General features: G+C 37.0%; 1 protein-coding gene and 1 long non-coding RNA gene across 17 annotated transcripts; one reads left to right on the top strand and one right to left on the bottom strand.

Annotated features, from left to right (window-relative positions):
• Positions 1-5,973: 5,973 nt before the first annotated feature.
• Positions 5,974-11,072, bottom strand: LOC110798871 (uncharacterized). 13 transcript variants are annotated; one of them, XR_008922597.1, is made up of 5 exons: positions 10,782-11,070; positions 8,623-10,476; positions 7,971-8,389; positions 7,721-7,881; positions 5,974-6,297 (listed from the first exon to the last, which is right to left on the bottom strand). It is a non-coding gene; the product is annotated as an uncharacterized lncRNA (long non-coding RNA). The 13 variants fall into 13 exon arrangements; XR_008922600.1 differs by having other exon boundaries at positions 8,623-8,867; positions 9,312-11,064; XR_008922603.1 differs by having other exon boundaries at positions 8,623-8,736; positions 9,312-11,064.
• Positions 11,073-12,341: 1,269 nt separating this feature from the next.
• On the top strand, positions 12,342-21,564 carry LOC110798882 (putative beta-glucosidase 6). Of its 4 annotated transcripts, none has more exons than XM_022004080.2 (13): positions 12,342-12,588; positions 12,740-12,803; positions 19,021-19,076; positions 19,183-19,258; positions 19,341-19,412; positions 19,517-19,604; positions 19,695-19,950; positions 20,028-20,143; positions 20,247-20,461; positions 20,561-20,592; positions 20,672-20,765; positions 20,874-20,959; positions 21,045-21,235. In XM_022004080.2, the coding sequence occupies exons 1-13, from the start codon at positions 12,436-12,438 to the stop codon at positions 21,087-21,089; spliced, it is 1,353 nt and encodes a 450-aa protein (XP_021859772.1). In that variant the 5' UTR covers positions 12,342-12,435; the 3' UTR covers positions 21,090-21,235. The 4 variants fall into 4 exon arrangements, with proteins under 4 accessions (XP_021859772.1, XP_021859771.1, XP_021859770.1 ...); XM_022004078.2 differs by having other exon boundaries at positions 12,344-12,588; positions 20,874-20,964; positions 21,045-21,564; XM_022004079.2 differs by lacking the exon at positions 19,021-19,076 and having other exon boundaries at positions 12,343-12,588; positions 19,348-19,412; positions 20,874-20,964; positions 21,045-21,564.
• Positions 21,565-22,015: the final 451 nt, after the last annotated feature.

Below are 22,015 nucleotides of genomic sequence, written 5' to 3'. Positions count from 1 at the left end.
GCCTATCTAGCCACCTCATCCAGCCAATGTCTGGGTGGATCTCTGACGGAAGCAGCTGGGCTTCTTCCCGTCCTATGGGCCTAATGGGCTGGGGAGCAACCTCTTGCTCCTCGGCGGCCGATGGCAATGGAGCGACGCTCGACTCCCCCACTGCCTGGCTCGCTCTACCCCCTGACGAGCTCGCCGTTTGTTCCTCCTCCGCCTCGACATATTCATCGATCTCTTGAAAGAGATCAGCATATTCTGCGTCAGCTGCCGGGGCGGTGGAAGAATATCTATCCCTAGGGGGTGTGGATGCTTCCTCCCGCAAGCGCAGGCGAGTAGGATCTGCCGTTTGCTTGGTTCTAGCCATGCCTTCTGCATAGTGAACGAAGCACGGCTTAGGGGTGACCAACAATGAAGAAAAAGACGCGATTGGACGTCCGTCCCGACAAAAGACGAGCGGCGGAAAAATCTCAATTAAAACCATCAAACCCTTACCTAGTACTAGGGTGCCGGCCGCTAACAAGGAGAAAAATGACGAGAGGATAACAAAAACAAGAAAGAAAGGCGAAAACTAACCTTGAAAGATCTACGAAGTACTCGGTAAAGAACATGATGAGTTTCGTGAAGAACAGGATGAGTTTCGCGAAGAACAAGTTGAGTTTGATGAAGAACAAGCTGAGTCTCGCGGTGGCCGGAAATCGCCTGCTAGTGGTGGAAATTCGCCGGAAATCGCATGTGAGACAGCTCTGTGAAAATGAAATGTAATAAATGAAATTTACCCCTCCCCCTATATATAGGGAAGGGCAAAAAGGAGAAAAGTGACACGTGTCACCATCTCAACACTTGTCTCAAAGGCGAAGCTGCAAATCAAAGGTCAAGAAGCGATATCCGGAAGATTGTTTCCAGAAATGCCCTTCTTGAGGGGCAAATGTTGTGGGCAAAATTACCGTGCCTTCGTGTACCAATGAGGATGTGACACATGGCACGTATTACGCCCCGTAAGCAAAAACCGTACGAAGTCTACTCCGGAGCTGGGTATCAATCTACGTATCTACAATGTATATGTATTTGTATTTAAGTGTGTATGAATGTATGTAATGTACCTATACCTGAAAAGGGGCTTAAGTAGTAAGTATCCTAAGGAGTATAAATAAGCACAATAGGCCCAAATAACCCACTATTGCCAAAAGGGGCCAGTAAACTGTAAGAAGGAAGGACACGTGTCCTCCTCCCATACCTTAGCCAATCATGTAAAGGGAATATTAGGTTATTCCCACAAAAACCTAGTACTATAAATAGTCCCACTTCCCTAGAAAAAGGGGTCACAATCAATACAATCAAGAGCAATTGCTGCTCTGCCTTCTCTCTACTTTCTCTCTCTATAAAAATACATTCTTGTTAAGTTCTCAGTTACCGGAAAACCTCCAGGTTATCTCACCGGAAAAACCCCACAACAGTTTCTATAATTTTTTTTAAAAGAAAAAAAACCGAGACCACCTATAAGTCTAATGGAGGTTCCACGGGCAATAATCTCAAGCTTATAAGTTAGCATTTTCTCTCATCTTTCTCTAATGTAGGACAACTTGCATGTAAGTAACATTGGGTTTCTACCTCCCTCTTTGAGAATTAATTTACGAAATATTGGAATTTTCTAGTTTATAAGAGATTTATTTTTGAGGTTAATTAGAGGTTTGACCTTTTGAAAAAGCTAATTGGAAGTGATTAGTTAGGATAGGTTTGGAAGAGAATTTTGCAATTAGAGGTTTGAGAAATTGAATGTAAAATAACTATGTTATCCTAATATTTCCTAAAATTACAACACTTACCAACCTTAGTAACCTACATTATTTCCTTTACCCCCATTTACTACTTGTTTCTTATTGTAATAAATGTTATATTAGTACTGTAAAGCACTTGAAAACTATTGCAATCATGATTATAATATCATTAGCAATATTTCTCCATTTAATTGCATATCAAGAATTTATATATCTAATACTCCAACCGTTCTTAAATATTAGTCCCATTTGATATTTTTCCACATTAATTTTTAACTCAATATTTTTTTTTTTTGATAATTTTGGTTGGGACTTTTATTAGATAATGATAGCAGAGTTACATCATAATAGCTGATAGTGTTTAAGTATTATGACAACACTATTTCCTACTGCGAATAACAGAAAGTCCCATCCATGATTGGGCTATATGGGATTACATCCATGCTATGAACTCGTCCAACCTTGTAAGCCCACGCTTTGCCATTGAGTCAGCCACGAAGTTTGTTTTCCGACTCTTATAGATTATTTCGATCACCTTTCCCCCCTTTGATGCGTTCCTTATAAAGTTGAGGATGAAATTTAGGTTCCACGGTCCCCCTTGATGCTCGGTGCACCATTTTACTGCATTCGCCGAGTCTGACTCGACTATGAGCTTGGTATAAGAGAATTGACTGCATCTTTTTGTGATTTGAATGGCTCGGTGAATAGCTAGTATCTCAGCATTATTGATGTCCATGACTGGGATAGGGGTGGAGAAGAGGCATACAAAGTTCCCTTGACTGTTGCGGAGTACTCCCCCTATGGCTGCCTTATACTGGTCTTGGTCGAGGGAGGCGTCAACATTCCATTTAAGAATGTTGCTTGGGGGAGGAGACCACTAGACCAGATTGTTGTTATAGGTGCTGATGCCGTAGGAGGGCAGGTCCTGCAGTTGTTGGTCAGCCATTGGAGGCATGATGGGTTGCGGAGAATATCGTTTGAGCTGTACGGAAAAGGGTCACCCCAACCCTTGATCCACCAACTTATTCGGAGCAGGACTAGGTCGCAGACCTCTTCTATTGAACTGATTTTTTGTTCGAAAATTCTTGAGTTTCTCTCCTTCCATATTGACCATATGATTATGAAAAAGCTAGCTTTCCATACCTTTTTGAAAAAAGACCCCTTCTTTGGTGATTGCCACTGTATGTAAGAGAGTCGGATTGTGGCTGGAAAAACCCATGAAATGCCCCATATATTCCTCCACCATTGCCATAGATTCCATGTGAAAGGGCATTGTAGTAACATGTGATCGTTGCATTCGTTTGATTGACCACAGAGCACGCATCCTGCTTCAGAGAGGGGGATGATACCAATTTTTGCAAGCTTCAATCTCGTGTTTAACTTTCCTAGGAGAGCAAACCATGAAAATATTTCAATTCGGAATGGTACAAGACCACTCCATAGGCCTTTGATTGGGCCGAGTTGATTTGTAGTCACGTTCTTTGCAATTTGCATACTGAAGCTTTTGACTGAAAATGAGCCCAATTTGTCAGGAGTCCAGATGAGTTGATCAACTCCGTCGTGGGCGAGTGTTGCCCTGTTAATGATGGAGATGAGAAGGTCTTTTTCCTGCAAGTCATGGGGTCTAAGAGACCTTTTCCAGGAGAGAGACCAACACCAATGGGAGCCATCCCAAAAACCACAGGAGGACACTCTAGCATTTGGGGATGCACTGACACGAAACAAGCGGGGGAAAAGGCATTTTAGTGGGGTTGTACTGATCCATAGATCGTGCCAAAATAGGGTTTGAGCGTCATTCCTAATATTCTTACGAACACAGTTGATGAGCAGGGATTTTGAGGGATTATGGTTGAGTATTGACCCGCATATGTGCCGCCAAAGTCCCCCATGAGGAGGGATGGAGAGGTCATGAATAGAGTGGGCCGGCCCATAGCCGTACTTGTGCTGGATTATTGTCCTCCATAGAGAAATATGGTCCGTATGAAACCTCCAAATCCATTTAAACAAGAGGGCCAAGTTTTTATGCCGCAAATTTCCTATGTTTCAATATTTAAACATAAATATCTCCAAATCCGTATTTTAGAATAAAAATTTGATATTGTGAAATTACAGATTGATCGAGACAAATAAAACTGAGGCATTGAATATGGATTCATCAGTTTTGGGAATTTCAAAGGTGTTTGGCCAAGTGGGAATGCTTTTATGGAGTTTTGTTTACAACAAGAGCTTGAAATCAGTCTCCCCAAGGAAAGCGGTTTGTGGAATTCAAGCCACAGTGGCTGTCTTCATGGTTTCTGATGCGTTGTTTGTCAACAAATTTTATCAACAAATGAGGCTCCCAGTTTCCTTGAATGTTGTAGTTTTTTCCGGTCTACCGCAGGTTCTTTTCTTCAAGATTCTACCCTTTAGTGTTTTGATTGCACAGCTATGTCCACCTGGATGTGAAGGTTCTCTTATGGCATTTGTAATGTTTGTCATTGACCTTGCAATGATTGTTGGTGGCTATTTTGGTGTTGTACTTGCATCATATGTTGGATTTACAGGCTTCCGCTTGGCCTTTTAATACAAGCGGCATTCACAATCACTCCCCTCATTTTCTCATCCTGGATACATGATCATATAAAGGATGACACTGTAAATAAAAAGGAATGGTTCGTTTTTCTATGGAGCTGTGAAATATGATTTTCGAGCAACTCAGTAAAGGTAGTTACAAACTCTTTTACTTTTAATTTTTATCAATAATAAGAAAGATTTCACAACCTACAATGAAACCTTACTCTATTTAGTGACTGGAACTAATTTACATTATGACCTGCTAAGTTTCTTGGGCATCACAGCCTGAATTAGTTGAATAATCTTTTTGAGACTACGTACATTGTTCCTTTGCTTCTGAATTTGATAAATAGGAGTCAAGCAATTGTGCAGTCATGTTGTAGTTATCATAGTAGTATCCATTTGTTATTGTTTTCAAGTTTCAAAATAGTTATACGCATCTGCATAATCTTGGGATATACTCATACGGAGTTCTTCGTATCTATGCATTGATAGGAACAACTGCTGTCAGTCCAAAATGTTATCAGATTTTTTTTGATTTTTTTTGTTTTTTTTTTTTTTTTCCGATTATGTAATTCTTTTAAGGTAAAACAAAAGAATTATGAAATTTTTGTGCTATTTGTTAAAATTGATGATTTGATCTTGATTTTACTATTTTCTTTTTTATATTCGCACACATCGCGTCCATATAAGACTAGTTTAAATATAAGGGAACATCTGAGGTTATTTTAGTAAATACACTTTTGGTGTCCCTTTATATAAAAGACTAATATGCCCCTACTAACCATAAGGTATATTAACAATAAGTATTAAATACAATAAAAAGGAAAAAAGAAATCGGTCACTAGTCACAATAAATAACGTCATAGAGGGAAAAAGTGAGAAATAAATAAAGAAAACTACAGAAAAAAATAACTTAATCACTGTAAAGATTACGTAGACCCAACCATAAATTACGCCACTAATGAAACATCAAGGAACAACTAGCCAAAAGTCAAAATTATAAAAGGAATTTATTTTACCAAATACTTAATTACGACTAACTTAACCCACCAAAATCAGGGCCATAAATTTTTAAAAATATTTTCTTTTACCAAATTTACAGCAAACTAACCCACCGTAATGACAGAAAAATAATATATAAAAAGGTCAAAAATTCAATCAACTACCCTTAATTTTCTCCTCCATACACTACTACATTTCTTATCAGATGCAACGCCTAAAAACTTTGCATTAGGCATCAAAATCCGTCGCATTAGACCTAATGCGACGACAAATGACCCTTACATCCGGTGGTGTTGCATTAGGCCTAATGCGACGATCAATGGCCTAATGCAACGGTAAAATTAATACCGTCGCATTAGATAAAGATCTAATGCGACAGTCCTTAGATGGGTTTCGCATTAGTTCTTTAGCTAATGCGACGGACATTTAAGCTAATGCGACGGTTTGTTTTAGCTAATGCGACAGTTATTTTAGTTAATGCGACGGATATCTACAATGGCTTAAAGAAATAATGCAACACGTTTTAGCCTAATGCAACGACAATTTATTGTCAAAATAAATCGATTTGTTGAGCACCTAATGCAACGGGTTATTTTATTCATAATAATAAATAATAATAATTAAAGTTATTATTCTAAATTAAGAAAGGATGTCAATAATAAAAGATTTTCATTGACTTAAAGAGTAATATTACAATATTAGTGCCCATAGGACACATGCATTACAAAATAATCGTTCACTAATTAATTTAGTGTTTTTAATGACAAAATGCATAAAATTAAAATCCACATAAACAAATTCAATGTACACTACTAGAAATCACAAAATGACTCAAAAACAAACAAGAGCCTCCACCGTGTCATTGCTAGATCTACATTTCTTCTCCATTTAGCTCACCTTGCTTAACCTGATGATGCTTTTGTTTGGGATTATTATTCTTCACAAAATCACCCATAGTCGGGGACTAAGCCAAAACCTGTAGTATAAAGATCAGGTATACAACAGTATGTCAGCATCCATCTCAAGGTAGCATTTTTTTTGGCAAATAAAGTATTATTACCTAAAGGAAAAAGCGGTTAATACAAAGCAGTTACCTTATGTCCAATATCAGATATTATCACTGTATGTAGTTGATAATTTTCTTTCTGAAATTCAAAATAAGAATATTGTGCAGAGTTTCGAGCTCCAAAATTCACAAAAGGGTACATTACCACAAGATAGAATGCGAGCTAACAACAAAGAAATTTAAATGCAGTAGAATACTCCATACTAACATTCTACAACAAAGAAGTTGGAGCATTTTTACACTCATCAGTTATGTTGCACTATTGTAGATTTGTCCTAAATCACATGTATAGTTAGTTGATAATTCCATGAAAAATAATTGTGCCAAGTTCAGACAAATTATACTCCGTATTGTGCAGCTTGGCTGTAGCAGGACCATACATGCTGTCACGCCTGCTCTTGTGTGAAAGGACAGTAAGAATTGAATGTGCTCATAGGAGATAAACAAAATTCTTTCAAATTTCTGAAAAACAGATTGGTCCGAACATTTATGAATCCAAACAACCTGAATACATACCAAGATTGTACCTTTAACCAATTCAGTGAGTTCATTCCGTTTTAGTCTAGTCGGTAAACAATCTGAATCCAAGCCAAGATTTGTATCTTTAACCAAAAGGGATTCATGAAGGCCACCCTCATCATCACTAACAGCTACGACAGAACAAGGATTCCAGCAAAAGAAAAAGAAAATCCCTGAGATGACATATAGGATATCTGACCCTAAAACTAGAAAGTTATAAAGTTGGAGATCTCCATAATCTCCCAAATGAATCAGCTTTGTTACAAGGGAATAATTGGAAACAGCAAAGTAAACCCCCCACCAAGTTGTCAGAAGTAAGGGAAACCTCACACTGTTACTGCTACTGCTGCATTGCAAGTAAACACAAACAAGGAACCAAGCAAGTGACCTTATCCCAAAATCGTATAGGGTTACCCTAATAACATGATCATCAGAAGTAGAAGGTTAATTCCTTTATGACTTAAATTTTGCATGGAGCCAAGTATATAATGTGGACTATCCTATGTGACAGTCAGGGGTGCAGGGCATGAGGTTCCGTTGACCCGCCCTCGACTTGCATGGCTTCTGTTTCAACAATTCTTAAGGAATCAGTCCATGCCCCAGATAACACTTACAGATTAAACTTTGGTGCACTAGCTAAAACACGATAAATAATATAATAAATTTCATGTTTATTCAAATAAAAGCATGAAATTTCACCTAGATACGACTATTTTTAAATGAAAATCTCAAATCCTTAAAATGACTCAAATCAAATACAACTTACTATTTTAGGACAGAGGAAGTAGAAATTGTGTTTAAAGTTTGAACCAACCTGAGCAGGAACAATAATATAGCGAGGGGCCTTGCATACTGGGAAATCAAGGGGTCTTGCATATGTGGATTTCTGTGATAATTCACACCTTGAGGCTGTTGTGGTAAAGAACAGACAATGGTTCTTGAAGAATAAATTGAGCATCGCCAGATCAGATCCTTCTAAAAGAAAAAATCAATCAGGTCCAAAGATATGGCCTGGAGATCAGGCAAGAACCAAGAGAAGCCTTCTAGGTGTTTACTATACGAACCTGTCCAACTATACAAGTACACTCTCCCCCTTAAAGCACTACATTGAAAAAATAGGTACTGTTAGTTTGGATGAACACAAAAACAGCCTGCCAAGTCAAAATTCCTTACAGTAATTCGAAGAAAGCTTTCTCTTCTTCTACATCTTTTAGGATGTTAGTTGTAATGCGGTACTCAATGAAAGAGTGGCTTTATAAATGCTTTATGTGGAACTTACAGACTCTGGTGAAATTCCTGCTACCGGAACACTCATTAAGCCACCAGTTCCTGCTACATAGTAGCAATACAGTTCAAGCTCTTCGTAGTTCTCAAAACCCTTTTTTTTATCATTTTCAGCTAGTAAATACAAAGTATTTAATTTTCAGACCCTCTTTATTCATAATTCATGCCATAGAAATTCGTCATGGACCATCTTTGTCAACTACACAAAAATTAGAAACCGCAACTACAATTAAACTAATTTTATAACTCATGAACAAGGCATAATTTGATAAACATGAGAAGCAGCAGCAGCAAAAGATGATGGTAATCCTCCCAACACGCACAAAGGCCAAAACACTATAATTTAATTTGCATTTAACTAAAAACATCATGAAGCTCAATTGATACAGAACCATAATAATCAATACATAAATAATGAATTTGTTGTCGTACCTTGTATCAAGAGATCCAGCAATCCATAAATCCGGTAACTTGCAAGAAATTCGATGTACTCTAAAAAAATTCTTTGCCGGTGAGTTGCGATTTTCGTATTACGAACTTCGAACCCTACAAAACCAATTCTAGTTAATTGGGAATCCCGCTCTCCATATCCAATTAACCCTAATAAACACTCTCTTAGTTAATTCAGAATCATTCTCTCTAGATTTGATAAAGCTGAGTCCCTCTCTTCTTCTAATCTGATAGCAAATAAGGCAGAAGAAATGACAGTTGGTTAGAGGTAAGAAATTTCACCTGGCAATTCATCTGATGATTAAACAACAAATAACTTTCAAGAACTTCGAAGCTCCAATCAATCAATATCAAGAAGAATAATCTGAATGATTGCCTGATTATCATATATATTAGGGGTATTTTTTATAAGATTCGTGTTTTTCTTTTTTAATTTAACCTCATTAGTGAAAACAGCAAACACAAACTATAGACAACTGCAATTCCTTTGATTCTCCCCAAGACCCCAACTGAGCAAGTGTTGAAGGCTACAACCGCCTTGGCTCAAAGAGACACTGTATAAGTAATTCAGTTGTATATAGACAAAGCACGAACTAAATTTAATTAATTAATATCGCATATTTGCACCCTGACTGCTAAATAAAAACTAGAGTTGTGCAAGTAGAGCTTACACAATCCATATTGCGGGTCTAAGTTTGCAAGTTTAGAATACGCTATATCCTGTTACACCAACAAAACAAAGAGAGTCACAGATGATTTTTGGACCGGAAACAATGGAATTTCATTGCATACATGAGGGATACAGAGACTAGCAATAGTGAGGACCAGAAATGAGGTCTCCTCTAAACTTCTTGAGATTATAACCTCTTCCCCATTCAAGGATAGGAAATACAGCTTGAAGAACGAGAATAAACTTCTAAAATTGAAACTCTACAGTTTCAATTAATGAATTTCACTCTATATTTAATCAGATTCTTTCTATGGTGAAAGATTGTAAGATTTGATCCTCATCAGAGAAGTTCATGAGACTTAGAGAAATCTACAATGTTTTGAGTGATGATGAAAGCAGGAGATTTTATGATTGGACATTGGCTCAAGATGTAGCAAGTCGTCAAGCTGAAAAGATGAGGATCAAGTTTGAGATCCTTATGAACACGATCAAGGTTTCTGCAATATTATTATAAGCTATTATGAATGTAAAAAGAGCACAAGGACACACAAGTCAACTAGATAAAGTTAGATTAAGTAGAATGTCACACAGAACAGTCATCCATCATTAGCTAAACAGATTTAATAAGCATTGTTCTGGACATGCAAATTTCTGCATTTAATCTAATTCCTTATAACTCAAGCAAGAAGACATATAAAACTGCCATAAGTTGTGATCCAGATAGTTAAATTCTAAGAGAACATGAACAAATCAATGGCACAAATGATAGACAGCAGAAGCATAGCAACTTGCAGGAGAACAGATTAATCAGTTCTCATCAATAAACAAACAAAATCAGATCATTTGCTTAGTTGACTTCAAATCACTACTTGAGACACATTCATGAAAATGCCGAAATTTAAAAGAAGACTTTTCTTTTTTCTATTAATACTCATAGTGAAGTTATATGTTTCAATAGTACGAGATAGGCTGCGTTACCCCCTTCTTTTCTCATGCCCTGTCCACAATTTCCGTCCATTTTCTTCAGAGTTTGACCAAGTACATTGTATAAATTTTGCATATTTTCTTGATCATCAGTCATTAATTTTGAGTGTTACAAAGCCCAGTTTTATTCAGCTACAACGATCACCACATTCACATAGCAGCAACATTTTGACCCTGCAAGGCTGTTCTGTAAAACCCCTAATTAATCTATCTCATAACTAGGATTCGATGTTTTAATCAATTTCGACCATCCGGTATATCAATAATCTCATCGAACACAGTCAATTTTGCACTCATTCAAAACAAAATCGAAGAAAATAGCTAATATTGCAACAATAATCTACCACAACACAAACCAAACGTCCAAATTTCAACCTCACAAATGATTCACATCTGTCAAACATAATGCTTGTAAAGAACGCGACGAACCCCATACAAACATCGATAACATACCAGAATAACAGCAGATTGTGAACAGATTACATACCTCCTCTTAACTTGTTCGAATTATTATGCGAAACCCCAATTCAACCCTTCTGCTCGATGAACAGCAAGCAAGCAACGTGAGAGAATGTCGCAGCCAAGAAATTCGATTAATCTGGAGCCTAATTGCGAATTCCAGACAAAATCGCTAGAATTTACCCCAAAATTTTGATGAAACCCTAAAAAATTGATCTTATTTTCTGTCAGTCTCTCTCCTAGAAAATTAGAGATTTGCGTGGTTTGCGTCATTGTGTGTGTGTTTTAATTTAGTTTTTTTTTTTTTTTTTTACCGAAAATTTAAGTGTGTGGTCAGGTTTTCAAATTTTAGGGAAAAAATGGGAGGGAATAAGCAAAAATGGTAGGCACGGAAATAAAGTAAATGGGAGGGAATAAAGTAAATTGGCACACCCGTCGCATTAGGATAATATGACGTCGTATTTGACCCTCTATTGCAACGGTTTTAGACCCCGTCGCATTAGCCCATATTTCTGAAATGTTACACAAGATAGCGTTGCATTAGCCTTCTCTATTGCAACGGTTTTCCATAAGGTGTCGCATTAGCCTTTTCTTTACCGTTGCATCTGATAAAAAATGTAGTAGTGATAATGTATGTTTGTTAATGTTAATTGCTAATAACTTGGAAAAGATGACAAAATCCCTTATTTCTCTCTATTTTGATTCATAACCTCTTAATTCACTCCATTTAAATTCATAAAAAAAAAAACAAAAAAACTATGCTACAGTCCAAATGGCGGAACGACGCTAAATGTTGCAGTCCAAATAATCCACTCCACGACATTAATTCTTTCTCTACTCGCTATCAAAACCTAATTTCCGAAATCCTTTTTCCCAATTTCTCTAAGAAATACATTATTCATATACTACGTGTATTACATTGTTTAACTATGTAAATGCTTTTAATTAGAGATTGTATCTAATTTTTCTTCATATGAACTTTTTGAAGAATTTCTAGCATATTATTTATTGTGATTAATTGTTACTACCTCCGTTTCAAAACGATATATACATTTTTCGTTTTAGTCCGTTTCATAATGTTCTTTACACTTGCTTTATTTCATTTTTGGATATGAAAATTTATTACCTTACCCTTCTTCACCACAATATTTTCAATTTTTCACTTACTTTATTTTACTTTTTTCGTTTTTTTTCTTACACTCACCCAACTTTTACATATTTATATTCCTTTATCCATATTTTATTATATTCAAAAAAATTTCTACTTTTATCTAAATATTTATGCAAATAATAACTGTAAAGATCTTTATGAAAAAGAGGTAGTATAACGTAATTTTTAATTTTTTATATAATCTCGCACGCATAGCGTGCATATAAGACTAGTCCCTTATGACCAGTCCCTTATGACCGACACATTAACATTACTCCTCCTTGTACATTTCGATTTAATTTGAATTTTAAAGATGTTGATACATGTGTAGTTGTGGTGGACAAAATCCCGTGGGCTTTTTTATGAAAGATTATTTTAATAACAAAACAAAACAAAAAAAGAACTCTTGTTTGTGGATATTAAAAGGAAGGTCACCGACTCACCACTCACCAAGTCACCAATCACATAAAAACACCCAAAAAAAGGATAATTCAAGAATGTGAAAAAATAAAAACAAAAAAATTGAAAAAAAATGCAGAGGGTAAGTTTGTCTCTGTATCTCCTTCTTCTGAACTATGTCCTCATTAATTTGGCGGGAGAATTCGTTGACGTTCGCGCCAAAGTGTACAACCGCAATGACTTTCCACCTCATTTCATCTTTGGCGCCGGAACCTCTTCTTATCAGGTTTCTTTTTCTAGATTATTAAAATTAAGCTCCATTTTCACTATTTTATCTTTGGGAAAATTATATACAAATATATTTCTTGTGGGTTTTGTATTATTTTTCTTTATTTTTTAATTTCTTTTTGGTTGAAAAATAAATAAATTGATTGAAGGTGGAGGGAGCAGCATTTGAAGATGGAAGAAAAGCTAGTATCTTTGACACTTTTGCTCATTCTGGTATTATTACCATTTTGCTTTCTTTTTTAGTTAATATTTTTTTCACACTTTATTGGTCACTGTTAGTAGTAGTTCAATCAAATAATTAGTCTGGCCACAACGGACCATGTGCTATGGACGCATTTGCATGATTCTAAGTGTGTTCCATAACTGTAGCAGATCTTGAACAGTTTTGCAGTTTTACAAGGGGTAGTTAAACTAGAAATATAATATACAATTTATATAATTATATGTAAATTTTAGAAATGGTGTAACTAAAAATACACTACAAATTTTTATCGGGGGTACAGGCTCACCCAAGCCATAAGAAACATCCGTCATGCTCTAAAATACTAAAATAACACGAGTACAGTAGTACACTACTACTTGCTATAACATGGTACTCCGTATTATGATAAAAAGAACACTAGGACGATGGAATATATACCTATTTAACCTTTATTTTTTAACTTTTTTATTTTTATTTTTTTGGTGTGAATCCTTTATTTTTAAGTTTTAACTATTGTCCTGTTGCTATAATAAACATATCTGATTACTATATTTATTTTCATAATGTAATGTAGTCACTCATGCATGTTACTTTGCATCTGTCATTGTTGAATTACATATTGGGTTTGGGCATATGGTTGTATGGCATATAGGAGTCTAATAAAAATTGTCCGAATTTAGTTTAGCTCTTAATTTCCGAGTACTTGAATTATAGTTTGAAGACAAATGCAACATTTCCAGTTTGCTAATATTGAGAGAGATTGCTCCAAGCTTTTCTTTCATTCATTTCATCATACGGCTCAATGAGCATTACAGCAGCATATATATGACAACCCTAGGTATTCTTCCACCAATAGAAACTAGGACACCTATCACTATTCTAGAATCAACCTAGAATGAAACAAAGTTACTGCTAAGCAAATAAACAGATGACAGCAAGGCAAGTAAAAATGGCTACATAGTACAGAATCACATGTTCTGATTTAGGAGCTGCTGAGTTGGCTTGGGAGCACACCAAAGTTCACCTGCTACCATGTATACTATCCTCAATACTCCCCCTCAAGCTGAGAGTGAAGAAGCAGACTGAACTCCCAGCTTGCTGAGAAGGTGTTGGTGTTGTTGAGAAGGAAGCAGTTTGGTGAATATGTCAGCTATCTGTTGAGAAGATGGGACATAGATAGGCTTGATCAGACCTTCAGAAGCTTTTTCTCTGATGAAATGACAGTCAATGTCAACATGCTTTGTCTTTTCATGATGCACAGGATTGGCTGCAATAGCTATTGCTGCTTGGTTGTCACACTTGATTGCAGTGGTGTTGAGATTCTTGATGCCTAGGTCTCTTAGAAGTTGTTTTAGCCACATTACTTCACACACAGTGAGAGCCATGGACCTGTACTCAGCTTCTGCACTGCTTCTAGCTACAACAGATTGTCTTTTGGATTTCCATGATATGGGAGAGTCACCCAAGAGTATGCAGAAGCCAGATGTTGATCTCCTAGTGGATGCACAGCCAGCCCAATCACTGTCACAGTATGCAGTGAGATTAGTGTTGGACTTGCTTGCTAAAAGGATCCCTTGATCGGTACTGTTGGCTAGGTACCTGAGCACCCTTTTTGCTGCTTGCATATGCACTGTAGTTGGTTTGTGCATGAACTGACTCAAGACATGAACAGTATAGGCAACATCTGGTCTAGTGAGAGTGAGATAAATCAATTTACCAACTAATTTCTGATACATTTCTGGATTGATGAGAGGGTCTCCACAGTCAGTAGTGAGTTTTGTATGGCTATCCATAGGAAGTTTTAAGGGTCTACACTGCTTCATATGATATTCTTCAAGAAGGTCCATGACATATTTTTTCTGAGATAGGAAAATTCCCTGTTGAGTTCTGTCAACCTCTATTCCAAGAAAGTACCTGAGTTCTCCCATATCTTTCATGTGGAATTGAGATGACAGGAACTCTTTTGTATCATTGATGGCTTCCATATTGTTTCCAGCTAGGACAAGATCATCAACATAGACCAGAAGGACAGTGAAGGTGTTTCCACTCTCCTTAGTGAAGAGAGAGTAATCTGACTTAGATTGGATGAAGTCAAATGCCTTTAGAGCTTGACTCAGTTTGGCAAACCATTGCCTGGGTGCTTGCTTGAGTCCATATAGTGACTTGATCAGCCTGCATACCTTGTTTGAGGTGTTCACAGGGCATTTCTCCCCCTCACTTTGAACTACAATTCTGCTGCCTTTTTCAGTGTAGCCTGGTGGAAGTTTCATGTAGACAGTTTCCTGCAAATCACCATGCAGAAATGCATTCTTAACATCCATTTGGTGAACAAACCAGTTTTCTAGTGAGGCAATAGCAAGCAAAGATCTAACAGTAGCCATTTTTGCTACTGGGGCAAATGTCTCATCATAGTCAATTCCATATTTCTGTCTATTCCCTAGAACTACAAGTCTACACTTGTCTCTCTCAACTCTACCATCTCTGTGATATTTTGTTCTGTATAACCATTTGCACCCTATTGCCCTCTTTCCAGGTGGAAGATCAGTGATTTCCCAAGTGTGGTTTTCTTCTAAACCATCTAGCTCTTTATTCATAGCATTGACCCATCTTTGGTGTTTTACAGCTTCTCTGTATTGAGTAGGGACTTGGTTTTTTATAAGTTTGGCTAGAAAACATATGAATTCAGCAGTGGCTTGGTTTTGAGCAATAGTTTGGATTTTTGTGGGTTTGATAAGGCAAGCATAGTTGGCTACATGGTAGTCACTATGCCAGCTAGGTTTTTTGTGGGGTCTAGTGGATTTTCTGGCTACAGGAACTGTGGGAGTGGGAGGTGAGGTAGGTAAGTTAGGTACAGTTGTGGTATTGGTTTCAGTGTTTGGTGGTTCAGTGTCAGTTTCAATCCAGTCATTGTGGTCCATAGAGGTAGGGTCCACTTCATCAGCTTTAGGTTTAAACACTTTGTATGGGTAAATGTGTTCAAAGAACTTTACATCCCTACTTACAAAGGTTGCATTATTGGTGAGGTTTAGTAATTTGTACCCCTTTTGAGTAAGAGGGTATCCTAGCATCAAGCAAGGTACTCCCCTTGCCTTGAATTTGTCACTGACTCTATCTGGATTACTAGCCATAACCAAACAACCAAAAGATTTCAAATGATTGTAAACTGGAGGGGTTTTGTGTAGTACCTCATAGGGAGATTTGTTCTCCAACAGTGTAGATGGCAATCTGTTGGTGATGTATGCAGCAGCCAAAACACAGTCTCCCCAGAATTGCAATGGTAATCCAGCTTGGAACCTTAAGGATCTTGCCATCTCCGGAAGGTTTCTATGTTTTCTTTCAGCTCTTCCATTTTGTTGTGGTCTATCCACACATGATGTTTGATGAATGATCCCCAAACTGTCAAACAAAGGTCTGCAATGTTTGTCATCAAATTCTAGAGCATTGTCAGATCTAATTATCTTAACAGACTTGCTGAATTGAGTTTTACACATGTTAACAAACCTCAGTATTGCTTCATATGCATCTGATTTATGTCTGAGAAGGTGAACCCAAGTGACTCTTGAGTGGTCATCTACCATTGTCAAGAAGTATCTATGGTTCCCTCTTGATCTTACTCTGTATGCTCCCCAAATATCAATGTGTACAAGACCAAACAGCTCACTTGCCCTTGACTTGCTGATGTTGTATGGTAGCTTTGTGAGTTTTGCCATAGGACATGTGAGGCACACATCAGTGCACTTGTCATTGAAGCCTTTCAACCCTCCTATTTTGCTGATTTTCTTCAGTGCAGCATGTCCAAACCTGTGGTGCCACACAGTGGTAGGACTAAGAAGAGGTGCATCAGGTATAGTGTTTGGTAGAACAAACTGTGTGTTTGTGTCAGCATTCATTGCATTTCCATCTGCTTGACTTGTTGTTTTCCTGTGAGTCAGAGTTTCTTTGAGATCACACAGTATTTGTTTCAGAGGTTTGTTGATCAGATAATACAGTCCATTTTCAGACTTTCCTATTCCCTTGACAACATCAGTGTTTATGTCTTGAATGAGACAGAAACTTGAGTAGAAGTTCACCTTGCACTTTGCATCTGTTGCCAACTTCTGAACAGATAGTAGGTTGTGCTTGAATTCTGGCACATACAGAACATTCTTCAAGCACATATCATTGGCTAACTGCACCTTTCCACAGCGAGAGATTACAGAGGTGTGACCAGTAGGAAGGTTGATCTTTTGTTCACTTCTGCTTTTCTCTGCATCTCTGATCATGTCAAATGATCCTGTCATGTGATCTGAAGCTCCAGAGTCAATGATCCATTCTGTTCTTATGCTATCTGCAAAGTGACAGCTCACCATACCAGCATAATTTGTGTCCATATCTTCTTCTGAATCTGAGATATTGCTTGTTTTTGAGGGAGTTGGGAGCAACTTCATCAGTTCTGCAAGTTGTTGAGTGGTGAAAGTGTTGTTTGTGTTAGAGTTGGAGCTTGAACTTGCATGCCCTTGAGCATTAGCTGCAGTTCTTCCACCACCCCTTCCATTTCTGCCTCTATTCCATCTACCTCCTCTTGAATTGTTCCCAAAATCTCTATTTTTGCCTTTCTGATATTGATCTTTCTGTCCTCTAGGATGCCAACTTGGGAATCCCACAACTGACCAGCACTTGTCTTTGTTGTGACCATTCTTCCCACATGCAGTACAAGTCTCCTCACTACCTTTGTTGTACATGGCTAGTGGTTCAGCTTCTTCTTTTACAGGTTTCAAGATCTCTCTCTGAGATTCTTCCTGTTGTAATGTACTGCAAGCAGTGTCAATAGAAGGCAGTGGACTCATCATAAGCAGTTGGCTTCTCAATGCTGCATAGGTCTCATCAACTCCATTCAAGAACTGAAACAGTCTCTGCTCTTCTTGCTGTTGATTCAGTGCTCTTATGAAGGCATTTATCTCTTCTGTCATGGTTGTAATAGGTGGATAATTTTGTAGGGACTCTAGTTCTTCCCACAAGCCTCTCAGATCTGTGTAGTAATCTGTGATGGGTTTGCCATGCTGCTTAGAGTCATAAATTTGCTTGTTTAGTCTGTATTTTCTGGAACCATTTGTCACTGAGTATCTCTGGTCAAGTTGAGTCCAGATTTGAGCAGCATTTGTTACAAACATAATAGACTTTTTGATGGATTCATTCACATTGCCAATAATCCATGATATTACCATACTGTTACATGTATCCCAATGTTCCTGTTTGACTGCATCACTAGGATCTCTTTTAACTACACCAGTTAAAAATCCTAACTTTCTCTTAGCAGCAAGAGTGATTTCCAAAGATCTTTTCCATGACCTATAGTTAGAAACACCTTGAAGCTTTTCTACTATGACTGAGTTGCTACCATCAGAAGGGTGAAGGTACAGAGGACTGGTGGTTTCTATAGTAGTCATATTTTGATTATTTCTAGACCTAGATCTAGGCATATAACAGTAATCTCAAACTATTTAAATATGAAAAATCGAAGCTTTAAGCATGGAGCAATTTCAGAATACTATCTAAGAGCATAAATGAAAGCAAATCATGGAAACAGAAGTGTTTTTGAGCTCAAACCTGATGCTCTGATACCATGAAGACAAATGCAACATTTCCAGTTTGCTAATATTGAGAGAGATTGCTCCAAGCTTTTCTTTCATTCATTTCATCATACGGCTCAATGAGCATTACAGCAGCATATATATGACAACCCTAGGTATTCTTCCACCAATAGAAACTAGGACACCTATCACTATTCTAGAATCAACCTAGAATGAAACAAAGTTACTGCTAAGCAAATAAACAGATGACAGCAAGGCAAGTAAAAACGGCTACATAGTACAGAATCACATGTTCTGATTTAGGAGCTGCTGAGTTGGCTTGGGAGCACACCAAAGTTCACCTGCTACCATGTATACTATCCTCAATATAGTTAACATGGTAATTTTAATGATAAGGGGTTAAGATTGAGAGGCTGGGTTGACTAAATCATTCGATCTTAATGGTAATCTAGATTTTTTTTGACAGGTAACTGTAATAATATAGGTTACATTCCATGTAAACAAAACAGAAAAATCGGTTTTTGACTTGCTACTATAATATACAGTGGAATGTGGATGATTTTGTCCACCTCCAGAGATCAAAATTATGTACATGAACTAGACTAATTTCTCCAGCATTCATAGCTCTTATTATTTCATGTTATCGAGTACAAATTAGGTATATATGGGGATGGAAATGGAGATATAACAGCTGATCAGTATCACAAGTACAAGGTAACAGACGGAAATTTGCATTTTACCATAGTTTTTCTGCTAGATGAAGATATCAAAGTAGAAGAAGACATTTGTAGTTAAATTTCATTCTGTGTCGACTATATAGGAGGATGTTCAACTGATGGCGGAAACAGGATTAGATGCCTATCGTTTCTCTATCTCATGGTCAAGACTAAAACCGGGTATAATAATCTTCACTCTTAACAAGTAATCAGAAATTATGTATGTAATTCAAGCTTAAACTTGAAAGTTGATTTCTTCTAGACGGCAGAGGACCTGTTAACCCTAAGGGTGTGGAATACTACAACAACCTCATTAATGAACTCGTGAGCCATGGTAAAATCTCATCTTTTTTTACAGCATATAGAATTTCAAATAGCGAATAAGGAAAACAACTGACTAGTTATTGTTTCAAATGATCGAATCTGATGCATTTGTAGGAATCCAACCACACGTTACATTGTTGCACTTGGATACACCACAAGCACTTGAGGACAAATATGGAGGTTTTCTACATCATAACATTGTGTATGTACTCTAATTTGCTGCAATTACTCTAATTTTCTTAATTCTTTATGTCATTTAAGCTTTTGACATTGAGACTGTGCAAATTAACAGCGAAGACTTCACAGCATATGCTGATGTTTGCTTTAGAGAATTTGGCGATAGGGTTCAATACTGGACTTCTATCAATGAGGCGAATATATTTATCATGGGTGGTTATGATAGTGGGGATTCACCACCTGGTAGATGTTCCCTCCCTTTCGGCCGTCATTGCATCAAAGGAAACTCAACAACAGAGCCATATATTGCTGCTCATAATGTACTGCTAGCTCATGCTTCAGCTGCTAGGCTATATAGGGACAAGTATAAGGTATGACTGAAAATGCACTTCATTTTTTGTCAAATAATTAACTACAGTACATTGTTAATGCTGCATTGTTCTTGCAGGCCAAACAACACGGCTTCCTTGGGTTTAGTTTGTATCTCTATCATTTTATTCCTGCAGAAAATACAACAGAGGATGTAATGGCGGCACAAAGAGTATATGATTTTTTTATTGGCTTGTAAGTGTCATTGCATTATTATACTGTTAGGTTCAACTTTAGTCTTTGTTCTATGTTGTGTTCCCTAAGAAACGCAGTTATGTGTTTTCTGTTCCATCATCAGATTCATGGATCCTTTAACATACGGAGATTATCCAGCAATAGTGAAAAAAAATGCAGGAAGAAGGATACCTGCTTTCACACAAAACCAGTCAGAGTTGGTTAAAGGATCATCTGACTTCATCGGGGTGAACTTTTACAATGTAGTTAGTAACAAACACACAAACCTTAAACCAGAGGCAAGAGATTACCTTTCTGATATGGCAGCCGAATGGAAATGTAAGTCTCGTGTTTCTCTAATCTCAGAGTACATCAATATTTTTAACATTGTGACCAATTAAGGCTGAGTTTTTTCTGTTTCTTATTCTACAATTGCAGTTTATAATCAGAGTTCTGATATACGTGAAACGGTGAGGATTTAGTCACAGATTTTGCACTAGTTGTTTTGTTTTTCTTCCTCTAATTTTTCCTTTTGCTCTCACTTCTCAGGATGGACTTCCTGCTTTACCATGGGGTCTAAAAGGAGGGTTGGAATACTTCAAGAATGTTTATGGAAATCCTCCTATATATATTCATGAAAATGGTTGTTTCTCTTTTCCTCTAAAAAACAGATTTACAAGCTAAATTTTAAACTATAATCTTAATGTCTAATATATTTTGCCTGCCAAATTTCTATTGAAAAAATTCACAGGTCAACTGACAAATCATAATGTATCAGTCAATGATCAATCCAGGATAGATTATTTGCAAGTTCTTATCAACGGTGTGCTTGAAGCAGTTAGGTAACACTAGTTTTGTACATTAATCTTTGTTAAGCCTTTTTTATGTAATTTGTCAATAATTTTTTCTTTTTTCTCTGCAGAAATGGATCGAATACAAAAGCCTACTTTGTGTGGTCATTTATTGATTTGTTCGAGGTGTTATTTAGCTATAGCAAAAGTTTTGGTCTGTACTACGTTGATTTCAATGACCCGAACCGGCCTAGATATCCTAAGCTTTCTCAGAAATGGTACTCGGGATTTTTGGGAGGAGAAAATGTTACCGTTGAAGATGAAGCAGAAAATAAGCTCACCATTCTTGGAACTAGTCCTAATAATATGGATGACAGGTTTTCTAGTTGAAATTTTTGTAATAGTTGTAAGTAGAGGCAACTTGCATTGAGAACACCTCAATCTGCATCATAATTGTTCATCAAACTCAATGCCATTTTTTAATAAGTTTTTCAATGGTGGTATTGTTTTGGTGATGACTTCTCTTTCCTGCACATCTCTGTATGTATATTAATATTATGGCAAGAAGACAGAAAGCATCTCACAATTAAGTGAGAGATACCGCGATATAATTTTGTATTGAGAGGTTACGTTCCATGGGCTATATATGTTTCATATTGTCTCTTCTCAACGAACTTGCCAGCTAATGTAAACAACTAAACATGAATTACACACTTTTATTAATGATTTTTCAGATCATATGTAATATATATGCTGCACCCTGCAAGTTCATCATGATCCTAACTAACCGCTACGCACGAGTGAAAATGACAGTATATCAGTATATTTAAACAAACTGATGAACGTGATTGGAATTTGGAAGGAAAGTAAGCTTCTGGGCTATTATACTGCAAGTTGCTCAATTTTTAAAGCTTTCATGGACATTTCTTACAAGTTTCACAGACAAAGTTCCCGACTTCCCATCGTGCAATATTAATGCATTACATATTATATTTCATTTCTGTATTCATTTCTGTCTCCTATTACCAAAACTTCCACCTAATTATAACACGGATAATACTCAGAAAATCGATTTCAGAAATTACAAAGAGATCTCAGTGTC

This window comes from Spinacia oleracea, chromosome 6 (assembly GCF_020520425.1).
Source record: "Spinacia oleracea cultivar Varoflay chromosome 6, BTI_SOV_V1, whole genome shotgun sequence".
NCBI classification, from domain to species: Eukaryota; Viridiplantae; Streptophyta; class Magnoliopsida; order Caryophyllales; family Amaranthaceae; genus Spinacia; species Spinacia oleracea.
Note: the sequence above shows the minus strand (reverse complement) of the source record. Positions and strands in the feature narration are given on the sequence as shown.

What these genes read in the sequence shown, in the direction of transcription:
- LOC110798882 (XM_022004078.2), top strand. Translation starts at nt 12,436, where the DNA reads ATGCAGAGGGTAAGTTTGTCTCTGTATCTCCTTCTTCTGAACTATGTC. An exon ending in TATATAGGGACAAGTATAAG is followed by an intron (nt 19,951 to 20,027) that starts GTATGACTGAAA and finishes TTGTTCTTGCAG; the next exon opens with GCCAAACAACACGGCTTCCT. An exon ending in TATATATATTCATGAAAATG is followed by an intron (nt 20,766 to 20,873) that starts GTTGTTTCTCTT and finishes AAAAATTCACAG; the next exon opens with GTCAACTGACAAATCATAAT.